Raw genomic sequence first — 26,476 nt, 5'->3', positions numbered from 1 at the left:
ACCTTGGGCCTCCAGATGTTCTTGGACTTCAACTCCCAGAAATCCTGGCCAGCAGAGGTGGTGGTGAAGTCTTCTGGGAGTTTAAGTCCAAGAACATCTGGAGGCCCAAGGTTGGGGACCACTGGTCTACAGTATACAGAACTCACCTTTCAAAGTATTTTTGGGTAGCTCACATGTAAAGACACACATAAACACAGTTTCTCTTATGACTCAACTTTCTTTAGGTTACATTTGATGTTAAGCTGGGCATTCTATCTGATTATCTCAGTAGTTTCCAATAGTGACACAAAATTCACTGTACAAAATGAAGAACTACTGAAAAATAATCATGCTAGACCATGAAGAAAAGTTTTATTTCCGGTGAGAGATGAAAAGCAGCACTGCCTACTGTCTAATGATGTGTCACCAAAGATGGCAAAATCAATTCTTCAGACAAATACTGCTAACACATAAGCAGACAGTCAGTGACCTGGAATCTAATTATTTTTGGACAGGCTAGCAAAAAGAGCTTTTGTTTTATATGCTCCTCTTTTCTGCATATTACATACGATTGGGAGGAAACATTTCAATTGCTAAACCATAAAACAAAATCCTTCATTGACTCTAATGAGAAAAACTGCAGGGAGATTCTTGAAAACTGCAATTAATCTTGAAACTCAGTACAAATGAAAGTTTAATCAGACAACACCAACCTTAAAACTTAACATGGCACCTATGTTCACCATAAAGTAGTGGAAAATCTGTATTTTAGCATGATTATGTTGCTCGCTCTTCACATAGAAAAAGGCTGAAATTTTCCATTTCCATTTATTTTATTTATTAAATTTCTCTGCTACTCTACTAACAAATGCCTTTCATACGTTCTGCAATATCAAAAGTCCCAGACAATCAATAAAAATAATAAGGAAATAATACAACCAATGTAAATGATTATGAAACATGATTGTTATTAAAAGCCAACTATAGGACTACTACTCCCCTTCATGGATTGCTACCTTGTCGTGGCGAAGGGGCTTGAGTAATTCAGAGAAGCTCTGGGCTATGCCATGCAGGGACACCCAAGACGGACAGGTCGTAGTGGAGAGTTCTGACTAAATGCGATCCACCTGGAGCAGGAACTCGCAAGCCACTCCAGTATCTTTGCCAAGAAAACTCCATAGACAGAAATAAAAGGCTAAAAGATACAACGCTGGAAGATGAGCCCCTCAGGTTGGAAGGCATCCAACATGCTACTGAGGAAGAGCGGAGGACAAGTACAAGTAGCTCCAGAGCTAATGAAGTGGTTGGACCAAAGCCGAAAGGATGCTCAGCTGCTGACGCGCCTGGAAGTGAAAGGAAAGTCGGATGCTGCAAAGAAGAATACTGCATAGGAACCTGGAATGTAAGATCTATGAACCTTGGGAAGCTGGATGTGGTCAAAAAGCAGATGGCAAGAATAAACATTGACATCCTGGGTGTCAGTGAACTAAAATGGACAGGAATGGGCGAATTCAATTCAGATTATTACCATATCTACTACTGTGGGCAAGAATCCCATAGAAAAAATGGAGTATCCCTCATAGTCAAAAAAAGAATGGGAAAAGCTGTACTGGGATACAATCTCAAAATTGATAGAGTGATTTCAATACAAATCCAAGGCAGACCTTTCAACATCATAGAAATCCACATTTATGCACCAACCATCGATGCTGAAGAGGCTGAAATCGACCATTTCTATGAAGACTTACAACACCTTCTAGAACTGACAACAAAGAAAGATGTTCTCGTCATTACAGGGGAATGGAATGCTAAAGTAGGGAGTCAAGAGATAAAAGAAACAACAGGTAGGTTTTGCCTTGGAATTCAAAATGAAGCAGGGCAAAGGCTAATAGAATTTTGTCAAGATAACAAGCTGGTCATCACAAACACTCTTTTCGAACAACACAAGAGGCAACTCTACACATGGACATCGCCAGATGGGCAATACCGAAACCAGATTGATTATCTTCTCTGCAGCCAAAGATGGAGAAGCTCTATACAGTCAGCAAAAACAAGACCTGGAGCTGATTGTGGCTTTGATCATCAGCTTCTCATAGCAAAACTCAAGCTTAAACTGAAGAAAGTAGGAAAAATCACTGGGCTAGTCAGGTATAACCTAAACCAAATCCAAGATTTTAGGGAACTAGATTTGGTGGACAGAGTGCCTGAAGAACCATGGATGGAGGCTTGTAACATTGTACAGGAGGCAGCTACAAAAACCATCCCAAAGAAAAGGAAATGGAAGAAAGCAAAGTGGCTGTCCAATGAGGCCTTAACAAATAGCAGAGAAGAGAAGGGAAACAAAATGCAAGGGAGATAGGGAAAGTTACAGAAAATTGAATGCAGACTTCCAAAGAATAGCAAGGAGGGACAAGAGGGCCTTCTTAAATGAATAGTGCAAAGAAATAGAGGAAAAGAATAGAAAGGGAAAAACCAGAGATCTGTTCAAGAAAATTGGAGATATTAAAGGAACCTTTTTTTTGCAAAGATTGACATGATAAAGGACAAAAATGGGAGGGACCTAACAGAAGCAGAAGACATCAAGAAGATTTGGCAAGAATACACAGAGGAATTATACCAGAAAGATTTGGATGTCCCAGACAACCCAGATACTGTGGGTGCTGACATGGAGCCAGACATCCTGGTGAGTGAAGTCAAGTGGGCCTTAGAAAGCATGGCTAACAAGGCCAGTGGAGGTGATGGCATTCCAGTCGGACATTTAAAATCTTAGAAGGCGACACTCTTAAGGTGCTACACTCAACCTCAAGTTCTGCATGAATGCTTGCACAATAGGTTGTTGGCCATGATGTTCAAAACAACCAGTTCCAGTGACTAGTGACTTTTTCTGAACTAGCAAATGTTTATGAACACTTCTCAAGGATGTCAATTTCCTAACAGAAATTGTTTGAACTGAATCTCTTGTAGTTTTTCACTGTGGGTTCTTCAATATATTTTTTCCAATGCTGACATTTAAATGTGCATCAACCGCTGAAATCCAGTTCTACAAGTTACAGCACATAAAGTTGATAATGTCATCAACCATGGCAATGCTTTGGAAGTAATTATTTTGTGATCTTATTCCTCAGAAGGTTCCAAGGCTGCTATGGAATCCCATTGGATGCTGTAGAATGGGGGTGGGGGTGGGCAAGGAATCTTTAATTCCAAAAATTTCACAAAAAAGTCCCCATGTTGAGAGAGGAGTAGGACTGGAAATTTTTGATTTCTAAAAAATTGCTGCGTAAAGCAAAAGCTGCATTAACAAGATTTCAGTCATTAAGGTTTTTTGGGGGTAAGATGATTTGTAACAAAAGACACCACAACCACTTATTCAATCCTAAACTGGTCACATTAAAAAAATCCATACAGTGGACCCTCGACTTACAGACGGCTTGACTTACAGACTTTTCGAGTTACAGACTTCTCTGGCTGCAAAATTTAGATTTGACCTGCAGCCGGAGAATCGACCTACAGACCACAAAAAATCCAAAATGGAACAAAAATAGAATAAAAACCGCTGGTTACGGGATTAATTGGTTTTCAATGCATTGTAGGTCAATGGAGATTCAACCTACAGACTTTTCGACTTGCAGCCACCATTCCAATACGGATTAATTCCGTAAGTAGAGGGTGCACTGTACCTTTACTTTGATGTAGTCAGCACTTTAAACACAACTCCTCATGTAATTCTTTAAAAATAAAAATAGTAGTTGAAGAGGGGCTCATAGTTACTGGGTTAGAGCAGGTTGAGAGGAGAAAATTAATTATATTGCTTCCCTCTGGGGTCACTAGGAAATGTTTTCTCCTAAAGCTAGCATTTATTTCTAAGGAAAATCCTCCGTTGGCACTACAGTGCCTCAAGGGATGAGAAACAATTGCGTAGCACAGAAATTATACTTCATCAGATTATTGGTCCACTTTGCTCAGTACTGTGTCAGCAGCTCTCCAGAGTCTCAGACTGTTTCCCTACATGCCAGAAAAACAGAAGATTTTTGCATACATTACAGCAGTATACCACTGTGTTGAGGTCCTTTTACCAATTGTTAACTTGGAGTGATTAGAAATCCAAGTGCTGGTTATGCGCTCTCTCTCTTTCTTTCTCTCTCTCTCTCTCTCTCTCTGAACAAGGCAGCAATACCATTAGTTTAGCAAAATGAAATTAAATTAGCAGGTCATTCTTTTCTAGTGAACAAACATACGATTGGTCCACAAGACTTTTTATTTACAGACTTCATTTAAATATTGTTCCACAAAATTGTTCTGTCCCTAATCAATCTATTGCAATTTGAAATATTAACTAGCAAACAGCAAGAGAAAATATACACAAATCAGAGTTTCCATCTGGAAAAAAATCAAACGGATTATGCCTTAATGAGCAATGATCTCAGCCACTAAAAGACAATACAATTTTTTTAAATAAAAAAAATTGATTGATTTTTGGCAAGGAACTTTTCTATGCTTTCTTGTACTTTTCAATGCCTAATATGCTTTCATACGTATTTCCTTTGAGAGGAAGAAATGACACCACCAAATTAGTAAAATAATATGAAGTTCTGGTCAATAAATATTGCCAGGGGACCAATTTCCCTGAACAACAGATTGGATAGAGCTATGTTGTAAATCACCTAAACAAAACATAATTTTTCTACAAACAAGAAACTGTAATGCTTTATTGATTGACATTTTAATTATTTATAGTAGAGGTTTTAGATTTGAGCTTTTGGACAATAGCACTCAAGAATTTCCTAGGATGCACAGCTGCCTGGGAAATTCTGTAAGTTACACTCAAACAAATACAAATATGTCCATCTCTAATTTAAGCACTGATATGTCAGAAAGATGGCCTTGAAGATTTAGTTTGCCAAAGAAATAAAACCTAGCCAGATGTATTTGAATCCAGAAATATTTGGAATTCACCAAACAATGTCCACTAAAGTACACAGAACAGTACTTTGGCACTAATGGGGCGGTATATAAATTGAAGTAATAAATAAATAAAATGCCAAATTTTGATATTTCTGAATATATCCAAACCCAAATCTGATAGTTCTGAAGATCTGTAATATTAATTCCTCATATTTGGAGTCCCATTTACTCCTATAAATTAGAAAGCAAAAGGCTAGGTTTCTGCTAACTAAATGCAGCGGGGGCGGAGAACTCAGTGTCTCCTGACGGTGGTGTCAAGGGTTTCCCAAGAGAGAGGGTCTGGAGACCAAAACCTGTAAATAATCTCTGCCTGCACCAATGAAATTTAGAAGCAGGCACAGACACCAGAAGGTTTATTTTTTCCATCTTGGTTCTTTCCAAATGACAGGTGGGCATGGTCCTTATAAAGCCACTTAACGTGTGCTATTAGGATATGCTCTATTGCAAGCTGGCACTGCAGCAGTCTTTTCTGTGTCCTTTTCTGAATCCTCAATGTACATCTACATTTACTACATCTCATTGTACATTATTTATGTAACATAATTAGGAATATGGTTTAGGATTAATAGATTCACAGATTAACAAGTTATACATGAACAGGGAATTAAGATGTTAAGTTTAGACCCCTTTGAGGTATATCAGGCACGGGAGTAAGATTTTGTTCTATATAGACACATCTCTTAAATTAATAGATTTTGTAGCTGTGCATGTTTGTGTGTGATTTTCACTGTTCTGCTGTAGGAGAATCAGATACTATTCTTTCCGTAGAGCCTGCAGTCAATATGCAACATGGGCAAGGTAGAAGAAGTAGGCATTTGGGGCAGGCTGCAGGAATGCTACTCGCATCCACTGCAACAGCTTCCACTGAGTGGAATGAGAGAGGGAGAGGGAGAGGGAGAGGGAGAGGGAGGGAGGGAAAAGACTGTCTACAACTGCTTTTATGAGCCCTCCAAACAAAATCTGTTACCCTCCTGCCTTGTTCTGCACTGACACAAGAAACAGCTGCATGCATTAGTATTGGGGGAGGGGTGTCTGCCTAGGAGAAGTGGCAGAGAAACCTCTGGTTCAAGGTGGGACAGGGATTAGTGAATGTTTCAGTGTCATCCTTGTGTAATTTAGGCAGGACAAGATGCCAGAGAAGATGGTGGAAAAGGTACTTTTCTCCCAAAGAGCTGATGTGCCAGACGAGGATGGCATGAGCACTCAGACTGACCCTGTCGGTTTGGACAGCAGCAGTGCTGCTGCTTTTATAGTTGGGAGATTTATGAACAACATCAGACATTGCCTTCCACATCCATACCATGCAGCTCCGTCATATTCAAGGAAGGGTTTACCTCAAATCCCCATTCTAAGCAAATCTGTACAAAGCAGCATTGTGGTTAGTGGGAACTCCCCTTCAAGTGCCTGCACATTTGATGTGGGGGAGCAGGAGACTGAGGGGATTCAGGTGGACAGTATTTCAGAAGTATGTGGCACAGAAATAAACTCCAGCTGCACTTGCCTCACCAGTTGCTACAATGAGCAGTGATGACATGTTAGCAATCCCTGTTAGGAACATGCAATCAAAAACTGGAGCTCCCAAAAAGTCCATTATCAGCCTGGGTGCAAAACATGCCTATTTCTCCCTAGGACGCCGGTGAAAGGTGGAGGCGTCAGACATAGTGCAACACACAAGGACAGGGTTCAGGTGGACCCTGTTGAATGTGGCAGTGACGGAGAACAGCCAGTTTACAACATTCAAGAGACTCTGAAAGACATCATGCAACAGTGAAGTTTAGCTGCAGAAAATCAAGGTCTGTTTGTCACAAACAATGTGGCAAATATAGTGGCAACACTACAAGCTGGGAAGATAAAAGGGTGTGGTGTATGGCCCATACTCTCAACCTAGTACAGTGGATCCTCTACTTATGGAATTAATCCGTATTGGAACGGTGGCTGCAGGTCAAAAAGTCTGTAGGTCGAGTCTCCATTGACCTACAATGCATTGAAAACCGATTAATCCCGTAACCGGCCATTTTTGTTCCATTTTGGTTTTTTTCTGGTCTGTAGGTCAATTCTGCGGCTGCAAGTTGAATCTAAATTTTGCGGCCAGAGAAGTCTGTAACTGGAAAAGTCTGTAAGTCGAGCCATCTGTAAGTCAAGGATCCACTGTAGTCTGGAGTGTTTTGCAGGGTATGACAGACACATGTATTCCTAATATAACTGAAAGGGCCAGAAAGGTCACTGGCCATTTTCACCACCGTGTCTCGGCCAATGAGCAGTTCAAGTAGAAGCAAAAGAATTGGGATTGCCACTACACCACCTAATTGAGGATGTGGCAACTCAATGGAACTCCACTTTCTACCTGCCAAAAAGAGTGCTGGAGCAGCAAAAGGTTTTCCATGATTTGACACTGGAGACTTCCATTGTTGTGGTTGCTCCTCTGAGCAGAGAAGAGGGGAACATTGTGGGTCAAGTGGTCTAATGTCCTATGTAGCTTTGAGAATGCAACATGGGTACTTAGTGGGGAAATAGCCATCCTTGGCAAGGTGATCCCAATATTCCATGGCTTGGTTGAAATGATGGATGGCATAATGAGTCTTCTCTTAGATAAGTCTATAAGAAAAAGCCTACTTGAAGAAAAATGTCTTTGCCTGCTTTCAGAAAGACAGCAAAATTCCCCCCCCTTTTTTTTTAACTACAGTTGGCTGAGGTATTCTTGGATGTGCAGCTCAGAAAAGTCACCTTCTCATCTCTGCTTGAAATGCACCTGAGTAAAATGAAGAAACAGAAAAATACAGTGGAGAACAACATAATATTGCATCCCTTTGGTTTGATGGATCAGTGCTGGTAGACATCACTATTCTCAGCCATGTTAGCATTAAGAACAAACATGATGCTACACAGGCCTGTTGTATTAATTGCTGCATTTCTGCAACAAATTTCTGAGGGAAAGGAATTGTAGCCCTGGGCTTGTTTAGCAAACAGAATGCACATTTTGCCAAACAGTATCAAATATTCTGCAATATGGAAAAAAACAGTTTAGGCACCAAGACCACAATGCATACTTCATATTTAATGCATATGGAATTTGAATGCAAGTACAGAAAATACACAAGCTCTGAATTATTACTCTGCTGGGTTTATGGCTTTAAAAAAACTTCATCTGTTTTTAAGGGTTTCAAAGGGATTTTTAAAGTAATGTGGAAACAGCGCCATTATCAACAATATTTTGTGGAAATAGCAGGAACACTTTAAATTCTTGAGGGATATGATACTATAAGCATTTCTTCATTCCACTGATCCCTTCCCCCCAAAAAAGTTATTATCCAAACCTATCACTTGAACTTCCAACAATGGATTCATGAATACTTGTAAACAGTAAAAAAAAAAAAAACACTTTTTGCAATTATTTTGTTATCTTCTCTGGCTGAGGCAATCCTTCTGAATTTTAACCATCTCTTTCTCTTCCCATACAAACAGGGGGAACAGCCAGACAGGGAGCTTCCCAATCAGATAATTTCTCTGCTAAGGGTGCAAAATACTTTACTGATTATTTTCTTTCTTTTAGAAGTGAAATAGTTTGGATCTGAATTAAGCTCCTTCTGGTTGTATCTGAAAGGAAGATTTCTATCTTGTCATGCCAATCAAAAGGCTGAAGCTTCCCCTTCAGTAAAAGTGCCACAGCCAGTCATCTGACAACTACTCCCAAAATGTCTTTGGTGCTCTTAGGCCTTGTGGATTTTGACACAAAACATCAAGAACCTTACCAGGACTGGAAAGAGAACAGAGAAATCTGAGGAAGGAGAAACTAAGTGTGCTTGTTATCACATAGCCTTACTTTATCCAACACTTATGTGTAAGTTAATGTTAGACACTACTGTATCATGGGTTCAACGACTGCACCACCTAAACTTAGCACAATCAAATCAAGTACAGTAACAGATTGTTGTTTCAGTGATAAATTATGTACTGTTTGGAATAAGCATTTACTGCTTTACTGGTATAACATGTTTTGAACTTGAAAAATTTTACCCTAACATCTTATACAGATAATACAGATATCACATCATACTGATGTTTGCAAAACAGTCATAATTTCCAGTACTTCTGCAATGTGGTGGTGAACTGTAACTATAAGAATAATACAAAAGATTGGATTTTTTTTCAGATTGCAAAATCATATAGATATTCTCAAACTGAAGCTTGATACATTCTGTTCTACTGCAACACCGCTATATTGGCTTTCTTCTTTTTGGCTCTGCTGTAATCTCTTGTTACTATAATTTTATTTTATTTATTTATTTATTTTAATAAGTGATGCTGAAAATGTAATGGAACTCAACTTTAATGGAACTCTATAGTTTACTGCCTCCCAAGTCCATTAATCACCATTTTTGGTAAGGAGGATGTTTTCAATTTTTCCAATGCAAACTTTTAAAGGAAGTCGTAAAAGTGCGATAAAAGCTTCCCTCCAGTACTCGTGACATAGTTTGCTTTAAAGGAAGTCATTTAATTATTTCCCGTCAAGCCCAATGATCAAAAAGGGTGTTCCATCACCAAGCCTCATACAGAGAGAATTCAAAAAGGAAAACATTTTTTCCAACCAGAAGTGATGCTGTATTTTAGATAAGATACCAGTGATAACAAAAAGCAGCACCACAAAGGCAGAGTATGTTTTTGCATACAACCTATAAAAGGTTATGCCCATTTCCTTCCTCCAGAAGCTACAAACCCAACTACAGAACACACGCTGCAGAGATAACACACATTCTATTAGGAATTATAATTCAAAAATGAAAGAAAGAGTGAACAGTATTTCATTAAAAAATTCCTTAATGGCTGAAAAACCATGCATGCTGATCTGTAAATATAAATATCTTCAAACTGAAGTTTTAATGCAGAGATCCACTGTCTTGGGAACTGCAAAATCTTCAGATGTAGAGCATCAAAAAAAAAAAAAGTCAACTGACTCTGAGACCACGGAATGCTCAAATGTAAGATCGCTCTAAGGAAATATAAATATACTAAATAGCAAAGAATATCTTGTTCTATTATTGATGGAGTTCAGTATCCATAATATTACAAACTCAAGATGATTTTTTCCCCTCATACAGCTGCCGTGCTTTCCCTCTTCTTCCACTTTCGGTTTTAGTAGATGCAAGTTGTCTATGCACCACAATCTACAGTGGGGTCTTGACTTGAGAACTTAATCCGTATTGGAAGGTGGTTCTCAAGTCAAAAAGTTCTCAGGTCAAATCTGCATTTCCCATCGGAATGCATTGAAAACCATTTGATCCGTATCTGCTCTTTTCCGTCCATAGAAACTAATGGGAAGCTGCTATTCCGCCTTCGACCACTAGAGGGGGATATTTTGTTTCTTTTTTTCCTTAGGTCAAGAAAGGTTCAGGGAAGGCAGGGAAAATACAGTCCAGGCAGGACAGTACCAGGCAGTCCGAAGACTGTCTCCCAATCCACTCTCTAAACGCTGGGAGGAGTGAGGAAGCAGACAGGCACCCTTTTCACTGGCCAACAGTTAACTGAAAGTTCAAATTTTGCACTTTCCCTGCCTCCCACGTGGTTTTTTTTCAGTTCTTAACTCAAATCTAAGTATGTAAGTCAAGTCAATATTTTCCTATGAGAGTGGTTCTTAAGTCAAAATGTTCTTAACTCGAGCCGTTCTTAAGTCAAGACCCCACTGTACTACTCAGCAGAGCTTTCCACTCAGTGGAGAAAACTTCAAAAGACAAGGTTGACACTTGCAGAATTTTCACTTTATCAGCCAAAGGCAAAATGTTACTTATTCTCAGATTTCAAAGAAGTATGGAACCAAAAGACTCTCCCAGGCACAATTTTAAATTGTTAAAATTTAGCCGTTCATAAAGCCCACCAAAGACCTTCTCTATATCAGATCTCACACTGGCAGGAGGAACTGGTCACTTTTCTAAGGAACAGAATTTTTATGTTTTGTGATAGCAGAACACTAATAATTTTATTTTAGCTTTAAAAAGTTGTATCTTAACCAAAGAGACATTCTGGCAGTTCTGCAATATAGTAATGAAGCAAATAAAACTTCTCATCTACAAGTGGAAGCAGCCCAATATACAGATGACACAAATGGAAAATCTTCACTCTCAAAAAACCTAGATACTTGTATTTTCATAAAGACCAAAAGAAATACCCACTGCCATATACGCTATTCATGGCCACTACCAGAGAACTTAATGTAGCATAAGATATTGGATAAGTCCACCTCAACTCAAACATCAACACTAAAAGCTGAATGGACCTTGTAGTGCAAAGGGTGAGGACTGAATCACATAATTCACAGCTTTGGGATTTATCCCTAGAACAAGCACAGAGTTCACAATACTGAAATAAAAATTGTAAAAGCAAGTCAGAGATCAATGTAAAGTTGCGAACAGTTTTTCCTATGGTTTGCCTGCTACTCTTAAAAAAGGTCCACTAAAATCATGTCACAAGATAAAACTGAGACTATCCTTTCTCTATCATCTCCCATCTTCAAATGAAACACAGTCTCAAATGGAGATCCATACTGACTTTTATTATGTGATACGAAGGTGTCATTCCACTGTTAAAAATGTTGAGATGTAATTTATTAAAGAGTTACTAAAATACACTATATATAAACAGATATCATCACTATGTATCTCTAATCTATCTCACGCACGAAGAGCAACATTATTACAAAGTTAATACATCTCATAAATCAACATGGGAGATTAGGGCAATCACTGAATCACTACTATGGCCAGAATCCAATTGGCACAACTTATGCCATGCAATGGGATAGGGAATAATTTAAAGTCAGAAAATCACCCTAGCCATCCCCCAAAATGGCCTTAGCATGGCCATAGCTGATGACATCACTAGAATTGTACAGCAGAACTTGCGCACCTGGATTCTGGCTATATAATGTGACATTACTGAATAAAAGAGAGCCGAGCCTATAAAATGCATCTGATTTGAGTATGTTGAACTTTTTTCCATCAGTGTTAATTTCCGCACTTTATATTCTCAAGCATTTATTGAGTTCTCTGCAGCATCTTTCAAAGAACAAGTAATCGTTCATCTAGCTGCTACACACAGGAAGGTGATTAATTCCTTGTGACATACTGATGCACTAGAAACCAAAAATAAATAAATTAGTCCCAATGCTGGGGCGATAATCATCCCCTGCAATGTTATCTTTCCAATTACACTTTTACCCAGAAATTAAATAATCTAGGGCAATGTCACCAGGAATGTAAATATGTACCAATTACTTTGTAACCCGTCCAAGATTTTGGATCCAGATATTTGTTTATATACCTCACAAGTTGAGCATAATATCATCTGTATGTCACTTTGAGGCAATGCTCTCCCACTGTCACTGAAATTGATTTTAATGTTTTTTTCAGGCCACAGATTTTTCCAGTATTCATCTCTGATAATAAATCCTAAGTCTTTTTCCTAGACCTTTCCGAACCCCCAGCATTATTACCATATAATGTATTAACTAATATAGCGTAGATCTTAGAGTTCAGACATTTGTAGTTGTTGTTAGTCAACAAAATTATGTTCTGGAGTAGTGCCAAAGGCTTAACAACTGCTTCTAAAATTTGAGGGAGTAAGGTGAATTATTTGGCGAAGTTGAAACCATGAGCTTCTTACATTGCCCAGTTGTGCAAACACTGAGTCCTAGTCCTTGAAAAAAGGTTATGGAGATGGAATAAACCATGTTCCTTCAATCCTCTAGACCAGTGGTCCCCAACCTTGGGCCTCCAGATGTTCTTGGACTTAAACTCCCAGAAGCCTTCACCACCACCTCTACTGGCCAAGATTTCTGGGAGTTGAAGTCCAAGAACATCTGGAGGCCCAAGGTTGGGGACCACTGCTCTAGACTACAAGCATTTGTCATCATTAAAAATAGAGAGTAACTTTAGAAGGGTAGTAAGGATGAATGAATTACATGATAATAACCTTATATTTCATTTACCTCTTTCATAAAAAGTTTTCATACAGGGATTTTCTATGTATATGGGGTATTTTTATTTCTAAGAAGAAGCGGAAGTCTATAGATTTTTTCAAGGCCCCCCTTGGTGATTAAAATGGTAACCATGTAAGTTCTTTGTCACAGTTAAGTGCTGAGAGATAAGTAAGAAGTGACTTAATTAGGTGACAGTATCCAGTGTTCATCTGGACAAGTCTGTGGAGCAAAGCATTGTAAAAATGGCAGGCAGGATAGAATGCAGGAGTTTAAGCAAAACTAAATGCTGGCAAAGGCAGGGAAGGGCAGCAGAGCTCTAACAAAGACAGGACATCATTCAATAGAAGAGCTAGTGATGAGGGTTAGTGTCAAGAGTGGTAATGGTCAATGGGAGATTTCACAGGAATACCTGCCTTTTTCTTGTGCTGTTTCTCTCTCTCTCACACACACACACACACCCTCTCTCTCTCTCTCTCTCTCTCACACACACACACACACACACACACAGAGAGAGAGAGAGAGAGAGAGAGAGAGAGAGAGAGATTCACCACTTGTGTACTTTGATCATTTTACTCATTGATAGCAACACATCTTGTTATTGCACCTGGTTGGAAGGATGTGTCCATTATCTCCAAGGAAGCTTGGTTAGGAAAGTCTCTACATATTCCTACCCTCAAGGCACTTACACAGCATCTGTATGTTTTACAGGCAGAGATTTTGAGGATTTTGCATCCATATGGTCAGCTTTTCTGCTATATTTAAACAATCTTTTTTGTCGAGTTACTGGTGCCAAATATAAGTGAAAACGTATTTTTAAATAAAGTATTTGAAGAAAAAAGAAGACAACAACTTAACAGTCCCTTAAACTATACTAAGAGATAAGAGTTCCTTTTTTCAATGTCTTGTCTGTGTGTGCATGGACACAAACATGAGCTAACTAACTATAAAGATTTCCTTTTCTTTTCCCCTTACCTCCCAGAATTATCACTCCCACCCCACTGTTTTTTAAGTTATTCATTGTTGCTCTAACTAAAATAAAATCCCACTAGTGAAAATAATTATTAGTAATTTTACTGGCAATACCTTTTTGTATTTAGCCATAGTATACAAATTCAAATTTACCTTGTTTGCATTGTGAAAAATATATTCTGCAAGGCTCACATACAGTATTGAAACTGAAAAAGAATCATTTTGAATTTTTCCCACAAAAATTAAGAATTTATAGCATGAGCAAGTAGCATCTACTCACAGATAAACAGGAGAGCTTTCCTGTAGCAAAATCAGTCAAACTTTAAATTCTTCTGCCCCTTTTTTGATAACATATGGTCTGAGATTCTTACCATGATCAAGTATGATCAACTGGGCTGCAGCCTGTATGTTTCCCACATCATTTTCTGCAATGCACTGATAAAATCCTTCATCTGATTTCACCAGACCCAAAACCTGTAGGTTATGCTCATTCTAAAAAAGGAATGTACATAATATTATCCTTCTGTTCATCAGAAGATAACAGTGAAAAACATACCAATCCCATATTCCCCAATATCCAACATATGAAAGGCAAAATTGAATGTCTACCATATCACAGAAATATCACAGATTTAGCAATATTCATCTCATTAGTGCAGGGCAAAGACCTTTTTATTTTGTCAAGCTTTTCAGGTATAGTTTGAATCCTGCCAACCATCTTATGCTTCTGCTGTTATAACCATGGTTTTAAGCATATTTTATTTATATTTTCATTTCAGTTATTTTATTCTTTTTTGTAAATTGCTCTAGTAATAGGACTGTTGGGTGGCATAGAAATAATTATAAATAAACAAAACAAGCAGGCTTACTCATATAAGTGAACAGATCAAGGCAAAAACAGATGGGGTTTGGGAGTCCTCCATAATTGGTAACTCTTCCTTCTAGTTTTCGCTGCTTGCTGCAATGCCAAGGCAGCAAAGCCAAGACGGTTGATAATGGTCAGTTCAATATGGCAACAATTCCCCACAGGCTGATAAAAAGCAGTGATTCTTGTCCAGCTTAGCTTCTGTAAATCCCTAATTTATTTTCAGAACTCAGCTTGGGAGAACCCAACTAACAATCTGAGTTTCTTCCCATCTCACTGTTTTGTCTTTAAAAATCTGGACATAGTTCACTTTCCTTTATGAATCATAATTTCAATTAATTTTCTTCAACTCTATCCTTCGAGTATCTTGTTGTATTCATTTCCCCCCTTCTTTTCATATTTTAACATTTTTCTAGATGAATTTTTCTTTCACTTTTATTCTGCTCCTCAATCACTCTCTGATCAGACTTTGCTTACTCACACTGCTGAGGCAACTCTGCCATAAACTGCTAGCTTTCTTGTCATTTCCACTTGCCTTTTCTTTCTTTCAATAATTTTAAAATAATTTTAACACCTAGCTTCCTTTTTACTTTACCATTCCCATACAGTAATCGTCTTCTTGCCCCTTATGCCATCCCCACCCCAAAATTAATTCTGCTTGCTGCCTTTTTTCTTCTGCCTTTTCTGCATGGTTGGCAAACTAATAATTGCCTCATTACCTTTTTTGCATCAGACAGTTTATCTTCCAGCTATCTCATTTGTAGGTAGATTCATTCCCCTGCTTTTTCTCCCCTCTCTAATTATGATGCTCAGAACATCAGATTTATGAAAAAAAATTCACTTACAGCACTGCTTCTATTCTTAATCCATTCTCTTCTCAGAACTGAACCAGACAGAGATATATGGATCACTGTCAACCCTAACACAAACATACACACTTTAGCACAGCTAAACGATTCCAAAACTGTTTGCAGGAGAACATGGGTAGGCTTAATCTCTTCCCCTCAGGTCATTTTGTCAATCAGAGACACTCTCCTAGGAGGTGACTTCACAAAACATGTGTAACACGTACAGGATTAATTATCCAAGCAATAGGAAAGATTTTCTGCCTACCTCCCGAGTCCTAGACTGTCATTCTGCCCACTACACCACAGTGGCCCTCAGTAGGTTCAGACTTAAAAGATTATATAGTTGAAGGTGAAGAAAGTGATTTGGCATGTTAATACTTTCCTGGATCAGGCATATGCACTGCACATGACAATTTAGTTCTGTATAGCTCTAATTGAAGTGTTTTCATTATATAAAAACCAGACCAGAGATTTCATTAAAATGATATACTTACCACAATTTTAAAGTAGTCACTAGGGATCACCACATCTCCATTCTTTACCCACTTCACTGTTGGAGTTGGCTTCCCAGTCACATCACATTCAAACACAATATCCATGGATTCATGAGCATAGATGTTAGAAGGTTGCTTCAGAAACTCAGGAGGAGCTTCAAAGGAGAGAACAGAAGACAGAAACTAATTAATGGCCAATGCCTCATACACTGCCTGATCATTTCTTACGATAACAGAACAGGCAAATATCCTTTAACACTCGAGCACTATACAAAAGTTTCAAAGGACCACTTTCCAAAAAAACCCTCTTGTTTAACATTAAATAATGGCATCATAAAATTTAATAAGTAAGAAATGATTAAAGGCTTTAAGTTCATAATTCACTTTCTAACAAATTACAGTAGTTACATATTAAATGAAGACAAATATCAAAAGAATTAAACTTTGAAAATTAAACTTAGAAAGTGTAAGACATTTTTCATGAAAGAAAACAACATACTATACTAATCATTGGAAAGAAAAGCCATCTTTAGAATATTCTGATCTCTCATAATAATACACTTTCAGGAATAAATTTGTCACCTAAGTTATAACTGACACAAGTCAAACAACTATAGCTACAGCTGAATAATCTACCAGGCATTGGATTTTCAGCCATAGTTTCATATTTTGTTTCACATTTGCAAAACAATCCTTAAACAAACCCATCAATAAATGACTATAAACACAGCTAGGATCACTACTCAATCTATTCTGCGTTTTTACTATAATTCAGGAAATCTGTTTCTGCCAGCACCATTACAGGTTTTCAAGTCCAAAATTATTCCACATACCCTCTATGGTTTCCCAGTTTGGGCAAGTGCTATGAATCAATCTATTAAACAGCTACAATCCTCCTTGTTATGCAAAGCGTTAGGACTACCTAGATGCATGCCCTACTTGGTACTCTGTCTGGAGTATCTTTAATATAGACTGCAGCTTGGTTGTGCTCATTCAAATTTTGGTTAAGTATCTATTACAATTCAAACATGGACAAGAGATGGGGATGACTCACCATTTTGGTGAGTCGTCCCGCTTCACGATTCGTCAAAAGTTGACGACTCACGAAGCACGAAGTTACCCTCATGAAGCAATAAATAATGAAGTCATTCATCAATTCATCTGGGGGTAATTTTAAAAACCACCCCCACTGCCACCACCGCCACCACCCCAGCTGACACCCGCTTACCGTAATCACCGCTGCCGAGATCTCCCTTTGCAACAGATTATTTGCATCTGATTCCTTTACGCATCCAACTGAAACTGCCCCCAAAAATGTCAGGCCTTTTCTTTGGCCAGATACAATGTCATGCCTACTGCTATATTATATGGCAGATTTAATGCAGTTCCCTATTCTGAAAGGCACTGCCCATGTAAACAGGGGGTGCTGGAAACCCTTGTTCATATGTTTTTGCACTGCCCGCTTCACTCAATCAGCTGATCAAGGTTAATAGCCCCAATTTTATTCAAGCTGGAAGGGAGGTCAGATCTGGATAAAGTTCGCTATATGCTGACGGCTGAGATGACTAACATTGTAGAAAGAGTTGCAGACTTCCTTATAATTAAAGAACAAAGGATACATTTTATATAAACAGAAGGGGTTTATTAAAGTGACCTAAACTACTGTTCCTTTAATACTGTACAGTGGTTGTCAATGCTGGGTCTCCAGAAGTCCCAGAAGCTAGCCAGGATTTCTGGGAGCTGTAGTACAAGAACGCCTGGGGATTCAACGTTGGGAGTCACGGTTTTTACAAATGGATGGATAAAGGAATCAGATGGAAAAAATCTGTTGCAAAGGGAGAATGATGTAAACCAAGCAAGCTTGAGACAAACTTCAACAATAATCAAACAGGAAAATTATCCCTAAAATGTGACTCAATTTTGTGAATGAAGTAGGAATGGACAGTAGTGCAAGGAACAAACTGATAAATAATAAGCAGGGGCACTAACTTTGAAATGTTTTGCTTACCAAATAATGTGAAGAGCCTTATCTTTCACTTCTTACAGCATGTCTACATACAAATTAATCATTTTAATGAAATTAATAAAAACGTTCACTGTGTATGTCCAAATTCTGGCTTGTACTGATCTTATTTTAATTTAGCTGAGATTCTATGCTTTGTGTCAGACAATTAAGTTTCAAATAATCCTTGGAAGCTTAACTTTTTCTCTTTACATTTGCTAGTCTCACTGTAACCCAGAAAACAATTATATGTATTAAATGTACAATTGTCTTAAGTGTGATGATAGCATCGTGGACATTTCAGTTTCATATGTTTGGTGGAGAGTATGCAGCAGAAAGAAGAGAAACAACCAAGTGAAGAAAACAAAGCAATCACAAATCTGCATTCAGTTCTGACAAAGCTACTTACCACCTTTTCAGCAACAAGTTACAAAACTGGCAAGCTGCAGTTCTTGTGCCAACATAGCATAATTTTTAAAAAACATATTTCTCCGTGATTCCTCAACATCTCTGTCTTTGCCAAACAGACAAATATTACATCCGATGAAAGTTTACCCAGAAGAACAAGTCCTGCAGCATTCACAGAAAGCTCTGTAACAGTGATTGCTTTTTCATAAAATTGCTCCTAGATGAAGGCTACTGAGTGAATAAAGGCCATCCAATTTCAGGCACACACTTGGTAGCTTTCTAGACATTTATTGGTCTGAATTTTGGTCAGGGTAGAATGCTGAGGCTGTTAATAAATAATAAATATCCACCTAGAGATGGACAGGAAAAACTGCATCCTATAAATGCTACTAGACATTTTGTTGGCTTTGAGAGGGATCATAATGAGGCAGTGAATATACTAATTTATGATGGCATAAATTCTGAGACCTCTGTTTGATCTCTTCTGCTGATTCTTTGCAGGAGGCATTCCAGAGACAGCAATTTCACGGGCTCCAGATTTTTGTCTTCAGTTTCACAGAGTGCAATTTTGTAGATGATATTCAATGGCACGATGGGCTGATAACAACTAACTCTCTCCTCATTTTTCATACAGCTCGGTCCATTAGTCTTATCACTCTTCCAATAACTGGTCATAGTAGAGAACTAATTGTTGGCAGGCAGATAAATTCAACCCAAGCGTGGCTTGAATAATTATAACAGGGTCTTCTGATAATTTATGTATTTGTTCGACTTCTATACCACCCATCTGGCTACAAGCTTACTCTTGTATACTAACAAAATTTATCATTCCATGGGTTTTCATGGACTTAACGATCATGTAGTCTTGCAACCTAGTCAGGACTGCGCTTCTTGTTGCTGCTGAGACTTAATCTCCCGTGATCATTGAGACTTGCAGCCCTAAAGTATTCTTGGACTCATCAATCAGCCTGGATACTAAGTTGCAACAGTGATCAGCAATGTTTTCTACCAATTTCAAAAGGAGACAATAAGGGACATTCCATGCTTTGTACCATTGTTTAATTTCCAATACAGTGAGTATTTCATGTTTAAGGCATGTTCTTAAAACAGGGAAATGCCATTTGATACAATCTCAAACACAAAGCTCAGCTTGAAACTGACAAGCCAGGAAACCAAAGGCAATTCAATTTACGTCACAGTATTTTCAGGAATCTCTGTAAACCAAAATATAGTGACAGAAAAATGAAAAATATTCCCCAGCTGAAAAGTGAACTTATAACCTTGTCAACATCTGTCTGTCTCCATGTTACTTCCTGAGTTAAGCTGATAATGTGAACACCACCTTCTGATAACCTACGTAAAGGAAATCTGCCTCCCCTCTCCCACTGACTAAATGAGAACCGATTCATTCCCCACCTCTGTATTATTTTTATTAGATATAACATAGACACAAACATACGCACATAGCATCCTCAACACTAATTCAGCGGAGTGTGCCTGAATTCATTTCTGTATCATCCTAGGTAATCAAATCATAATGGTCCAAAGGGTATGAAAGAAAATGGAGAGAGAAACACTTTGTGGCTTGCTGTTTTCTCACGCAAACTCTTTTTTGTTTCAAAAATCCTTTCTGTATTTCTTGAAGACAAGGAAAACCAGCAAAATGCCTTATCTGCTCTTAAGATACATGTTTCTCGTAGAAATACTTCAGAAAGCTTTCAGTCCTCTGAAAAAATTATTACAGTTCACCATATAAAATAGTTATATATGCAATATGCATATAACAGGGATCGGGGAAAAAATACATTTGTATTTGCATTAGAATTGGTTACTTCCCTCCCCTCGCCCCAGTTACAAAATTTGGGCAGTTTATGGGAAGGGGGCAAGATTTTGGGCTAAACTTTAAACAGAGTTATGACTAGGGGGACTGGGAATTCAAGCAGAATTCAATTCTGTGGTAGATTGAGTATCGCCATTACACACTTTTTTGGACACTTTATAAGACTACCATCTAAGTTAGTGGCATGGCCAAACTCCAGCCAACATGGCTTTTTCTCTTCCAAATCCCCTGTAATTAAGCCAAGTTGCCTATACAGCGGAATTCTATAAGAGAGGGAAATAGGAAGCTACCACTGCATTGATGGCAAATGTCCTCTTCTCTGAAATAACAAATTGTAACAGCCGTTATAATCTGTTGCTAACAAATAAATAAATGAGGGTAGCAAAGTGAGTGGGCCTTTTCAGTTCACCTCCACATTGCCTCTATGGATACTTTTTCTTGTCAAAGTTCAGGTGACGTGGGAGGAAGCAGAAATATTTCACACTAGGTAAAATGTCACAGTAGTCTCAGATGTCTACTATCCCCTGTGACTCATGGGTCTCATTGATGTAACAGTTTAGGCTCATACAAAAGAACAACTTGCGCCTATTCTATACCAAGTCACTCTATCCATCCAACTAGTTCAGTACTGTTTGCACAAATATGTAGCAATTGCCAGCCATATCTGGAAATGACAGAGATTAAACATAGGACCTTCTGCCCATAAAGCATGTGCTCTGCTATTGAGATATGGTATCTTCCATGTCAAAACCATCCCCTTACCCACAGATGTTCACTTGAAATGATTGCACCTTTTCTACCCCTGAGAGAATTCCACATTCTGAAAGCATTGTAATCTTGACTACTGTGAGTCTCTAAGGAAGTATTTACATACCCTGTACAGTAAGATCAGCTTGAGCTTCAATCGTTTCATTTCCATTATCTACAATGCAGGTATATGTTCCAGTATCATCTTCTGTGATATCATTTATCTTCAGAGTCCCTCCAGCCAGCAGTAAAAACTTTGGAGAGCTGTGCAAATCACAATTGGTTAAGTGACTTTCTAAAATTGTAAATGCACAGAATTCTGATAAATGAAAAGACTATAAACATTCCTTCCATTCCTGATAATGATGGATGCCCAATAATTTTAAAATCTCTCTCCAAGAATCTATTTCCATTCTTAATAAATTCAATGAAAATATTCTAGTTAAATAATTTTGTACTTTGTATTCTGCATCTACCCCCTTCTTTTGCATATACTCAATAAAGGTAACAAAAACTGAATACGCTGCCCTTTGTGTTGTCCATATTGGTAGTTTGAAAAAATCAGACTTTGCTAATGAATAGAAGTGTTAAAGTTCAGTTTTTTAAAAAAAAATAATAAGTATTAAGGCATATAAGCCCACAAAAAACATGATAATATGACAATAACAAGGAAAATGAACAAAGCCGGAACAAAAACTGCCATGAACGAGCTGATAGTTGATATCTATAAAACGTTTCCTTTTTATCTGCTATGACATCTTGAGCTGATTATCTGGAATGAGGTGCATTTGCAAACCAAGCCTAAATTACAATCAGATTCAATAAAGCCAGATTCTTTTCCTTCTCTCTTGAAAACTTTGAAAGCTCAAATTATTTCTGTGCTCTCTGTTCCTGTGTTTCGCACACACAAAAATGTTACTAGCACTCAACACAACATTAGTAGACTTCTCCACATCTGCTTTCAAGGCTGCTGGCGAGCTGAGTTGCTTTTCAACAGGTTCAAACAGAACCATTGTCTCTTCCTTGACATCACCATTTTACATTTGATCTGTTTTACCCATGCTGTCTTCAGCTGGCAGCAAATGTTGAAGCCAACAGTTTAGGGAGCTCCTTTGTTGTTGTCCAATAAGACCTTAATATCAAGTATAAATAACATATCAGAGTAATACTGACTGAAGACTTTAGTGTATCGAACACTAGGTCCAAGTACTAGGAACTCCAAAATTACCTCCTATTTTGCTTGATGATTTACATTTTGCTGAGAAGATGCAGTCGGATAGCTTTATCTGTTGGACAATATTTTCTCAGACCAATAATTAATCACTAGCTATTAGAATGAATGAAGACATCAATAAAGCAGGAATACTGAATCTGAAATTTCCAATGTTCTTCTAAACATTAAAATGCTATAATGTCATATATAACAGATATATAATCACAAACAGCCAAAAAATAAACAAAGCAGTCATCAACCAAATGAGGGGTGGGAAGAAGTGAGCAAACTGAATTCAGGTCCTCAAACACTCCCTGTTGCTTCTTTGATGCCTCAGGAAACAGCAAGGAAAGTGGAAAGCTATCTCCACAAGAAAGAAATGGAACTGTGCTATATAACACCTGCCTCACTGGCAGATTCTTACAGCAACTTCCACAGTTAAATTGGGAGCACTCTGTTGCCTTTTATATTCACTTACCATGCAATTTTGAGACACCTTCTTCCAAGAAGTTAGGCAGAGACCAGGGAAACTTATTGCAATGAGAAAGAGCGACAGAATGCTAGAGGTACATACAACATTAAAGCCAGGGCTCACCTTTCTGTAACAAGCTCTTCTTCATTTCTTGTCCATCTGATAACAGGAATGGGAGTGCCTGTAGCAACACATGGCAAAACTGCACTCTGTCCAGTCACTTTGATAAGTGAGGAAGGCTGTTTGAGGAACATGAGACTTGATGGAGTTTCAGATTCTGCAAATAACACAGCCTAATGTTATTGTAATAAAAAGAAATTTAAAGCCATGCTAACAAACCACACTTATTAAGAAAGCAAGAGTCTGTAGTAAGCTATTTTTCATTTGCTTCTACATACAGAAGGTTGAACATTCCACAATTATTATTTTTTTGGGGGGGGGGGAGATCAACCTAGATGCTTCTGTTAGAAAGTTAAATATTAACAGATCCTGGAACTTCTGAGACGGTGTTCGCAGAGGCACAGAACCCCATTGTGTGCATACATGGAGACCACGACAAAGAACTGTACTTGCATATTTTAACTGCCATAAGTTCTAGCTTCAAATGCTTGCTGGGCTGACCAGGCTGACAAAAGTTAGTTACAAAAATGTTACTCAACTCTGTTACTGGTTGAGAGTACCCTGTTTTATTGTGTGATAGCAAAACCAAAAGCCTTTAAACTGTACCATTTTTACAATAGTGTTCTCAAAATACTACACAGTAGAATGTCATTTAAAATTAACAACCTTGAACAGCAAGCTTTTGAGCCTCTCTGACATCAGTTGAATAATTTTACAACAGCTTAAATAATGTTACAATTGATTTAAAAGGGAGAACAGGGAAAGAAAAACCTGAGCAAACCTGGAAGTACTTTGATCTCTGCTTCATCACTGTATTTGGGAGAACCACCAATTTCAATAGAACAACAATATGTTCCGCCATCCTCGTCTGTAGCATTGCTAATAATTAAAGCTCCACTTGGCAACTTGAACACACGGTCATCCAGAAAGAGTGGCTGATGATCTAGCCACCATCTTACAAAGGGTGCTAGATCAGCATTGACTTCACAGTTAAGAACTATGCTGTTCCCTCTATGGACCGATGCTGACTCTGGCTGTGTGATGAATCTTGGAAGCCCTGAAAACAAATGTAAAAATAACAAAATGTTACACTGTGCACCTAGACTTTTTCTAATTTCTTCTTTCTTGAGAAGGTATGTATTCTTACAATTTGGGAACATATACTAATGACCTTGATTTTGGAAGGCGTAACAGACTTGGCTCATCGTCCACATTCTTACTAACATAGCCCATAGTACTGTATAGTGTATCTTATCTCTTTACAGAATAACAGGATATAGCTCAACTATAAGAAGCCATATTTGATTCCATCACCAAAGAACAAGAGACCAGAAATTCAGATTATGCATCTCCTCTGAATTATATTTTTAATCTAATAGACACATAACTGAAGCTACAGAATCAGGAGAGAGAAAGTAGCACTTTAGGACGACAGGTTAGTACAGCATGAACGGAATGGCACTCCTAGACACTTCTCTGCAAGGACACTGGGCAGGGGGCACCCAGGACACATGGGGGATTTTAATGGCACAGTGATGCAGTGCAAGTAAGATCAGAAAGCCAGGGCTTTAGGCATTTAAGATAAACCAAAACTATAGGCATTTGCCACCAAAAAAGGGGGGGGGGTGTCTCAGAAGATCAAAGTGTATGAGCATTATTCTATCTAACCAACACGTTTTTGGCCCTTGGGGCCTTCCTCAAGGGAACTTTGAATATTTATTAGTTCCTGAAACTCTTAAAAAGGGATGGGTAGCTGAATTAATTTCTCATTGAAATTTCTCAAGAAGCCCAATCCCTGTCCCAACTATTGTCTACGTCACTGGTTCTTAACCTTGGGTTACTCAGGAGTTTAGGACTGCAACTCCCAGAAGCCTTCACCACCATGCTGGCTGGGGTTTCTGGGAGTTGCAGTTTAAAAACATCCGAGTAACAAAGGTTAAGAACCACTGGTCTACGTCACTGGTTCTTAACCTTGGGTTACTCAAGAGTTTTGGACTGCAACTCCCAGAAGCCTTCACCACCAACTGTGCTGGCTGGGATTTCTGGGAGTTGCAGTTCAAAAACATCTGAGTAACAAAGGTTAAGAACTACTGGTCTACGTAATGCTCTTACTTTTGCATATCACTCCAGCCTGTCTTTGGTTAAGAAGCAGTTAATCAGTATAAAGGCCTTGGAGTGTCTACATTTGAGTGATTCCTCCTTCAGCATTCAGTCCATTCCAACTGAGACTCCTTTTTACAGGTTCTGCTGTTGGCATTGTTCCCGTGGACACAGGAAATCAGGAGAGGTTGCTCTAGGTTCTTCCAACCTTATGTTCATCCTCTCCCTGAGGGTTGTCAGTGATTCAGTTTTCTCTAGGTTGCTGATTCTCAGTGTATTATTTTAGTGTGGCTCACAACTGTTTGGCTTCTTTGATAGGAGACCAAATATACAGAAGCAGATGCATTTTACTTGCATGGCCTTCTGATCACTATCCCTGCCTTAAATACTCAACAGGGCCACAGTGGTCATGCCACCATCTATGTCTGGCTATGTGCAACATGATTTTCTCCTACCCATTCTTTCCCAACAAGTGCCTCAGAATTTGTCTCCTCACATGCCCATTTTCACTTGGTGGAAATGACATGAGTTGGCAAAAGGGCAAGGCCCTTACTGTGCAAGGCAGGGCTCATTTGGCACTCTTAGCCTGAAACAGGGTGGTGTCCTACTGGGTGTGCAGTGTGGAACCGACCTTCAGTGCTTAAAGAGGGCTCTAAATTTAAAAAAAGCCAAACTAGAAATGTGCAACTCCCAAGCAACCCATGTGCAAGATATGGCTGGCTTTTGTGGTTAACTTTTAGCTATTTGTCAGAAGTTAAAAGATGACTTTCCATGCACCAGAAATCACATAATCGGAGGGCTGGGAAGATTTTCATAGTTTTATCTTTGGCCCAGAGGCCTTAGCTCTACACGAAGAGGATAAGGTCTTGGAGATTGGGAAGATGCATCCCACACTAGTTCTCCATTGCTGATTGTTTCAACTGCACTTATCACACATGGCTGTAATTCAACCCAATCTTTGTGTTTCACTTTTTCTTTTTGTCTACCTGCAACTAAAAACTGGTAACAGCATAGCAAAATTCCTGACCAAAGAGGAAAAACATAGTCCCCCTGAGATTTGCAGGTGTATTCCTCTTCTGTCTTCAACAACGAATATATAAGTATCTATCATATAAATATATGTATCTATCAATTTAGCTGTTCAGTTTCAGCAGCTAAGATATAAATGGCACTCCATTCTGCCAGTGTGTCCAAAAAATAACAGCACCCAAGAAGAGTATCATATAAAATCTATTTAATTAGCACCCAAAGCCACCATAATAGTATCCCATTGAAAGATACAAATATTTGAACTCAGGAAGAATATGGACATTTAGATTCTTCAACAAGGAAGGGTACAGGTAGCCTAATATCACCAATACTGCCAAGCCTTCATGATTCTAGGCTTACAATTCTTGTTGATACCAAGCCTATCTAAAGAGGAAGCAAGATTTAATTTCTTTATCACATACATCAACATTTCTAAGTGTTGCAAGTGTTACATGATTA

General features: G+C 38.4%; 1 protein-coding gene across 15 annotated transcripts in view; it reads right to left on the bottom strand.

The window, feature by feature from the left end:
- Positions 1-26,476, bottom strand: part of NEO1 (neogenin 1) — a 131,135-nt gene that overhangs the window by 50,062 nt on the left and 54,597 nt on the right. For all 15 annotated transcript variants that reach the window (XM_078380964.1, XM_078380966.1, XM_072981707.2 and 12 more), the window contains exons 3-7: positions 23,670-23,945; positions 22,892-23,045; positions 21,211-21,347; positions 16,087-16,241; positions 14,251-14,371 (exon numbers count right to left, since the gene is read on the bottom strand). In XM_078380964.1, the coding sequence (XP_078237090.1) occupies positions 14,251-14,371; positions 16,087-16,241; positions 21,211-21,347; positions 22,892-23,045; positions 23,670-23,945 (843 nt within the window). The remainder of the gene's footprint in view (positions 1-14,250; positions 14,372-16,086; positions 16,242-21,210; positions 21,348-22,891; positions 23,046-23,669; positions 23,946-26,476) is intronic.

This window comes from Pogona vitticeps, chromosome 12, assembly GCF_051106095.1.
Source record: "Pogona vitticeps strain Pit_001003342236 chromosome 12, PviZW2.1, whole genome shotgun sequence".
NCBI classification, from domain to species: Eukaryota; Metazoa; Chordata; class Lepidosauria; order Squamata; family Agamidae; genus Pogona; species Pogona vitticeps.
This window is presented reverse-complemented; position numbering and strand designations above follow the sequence as displayed.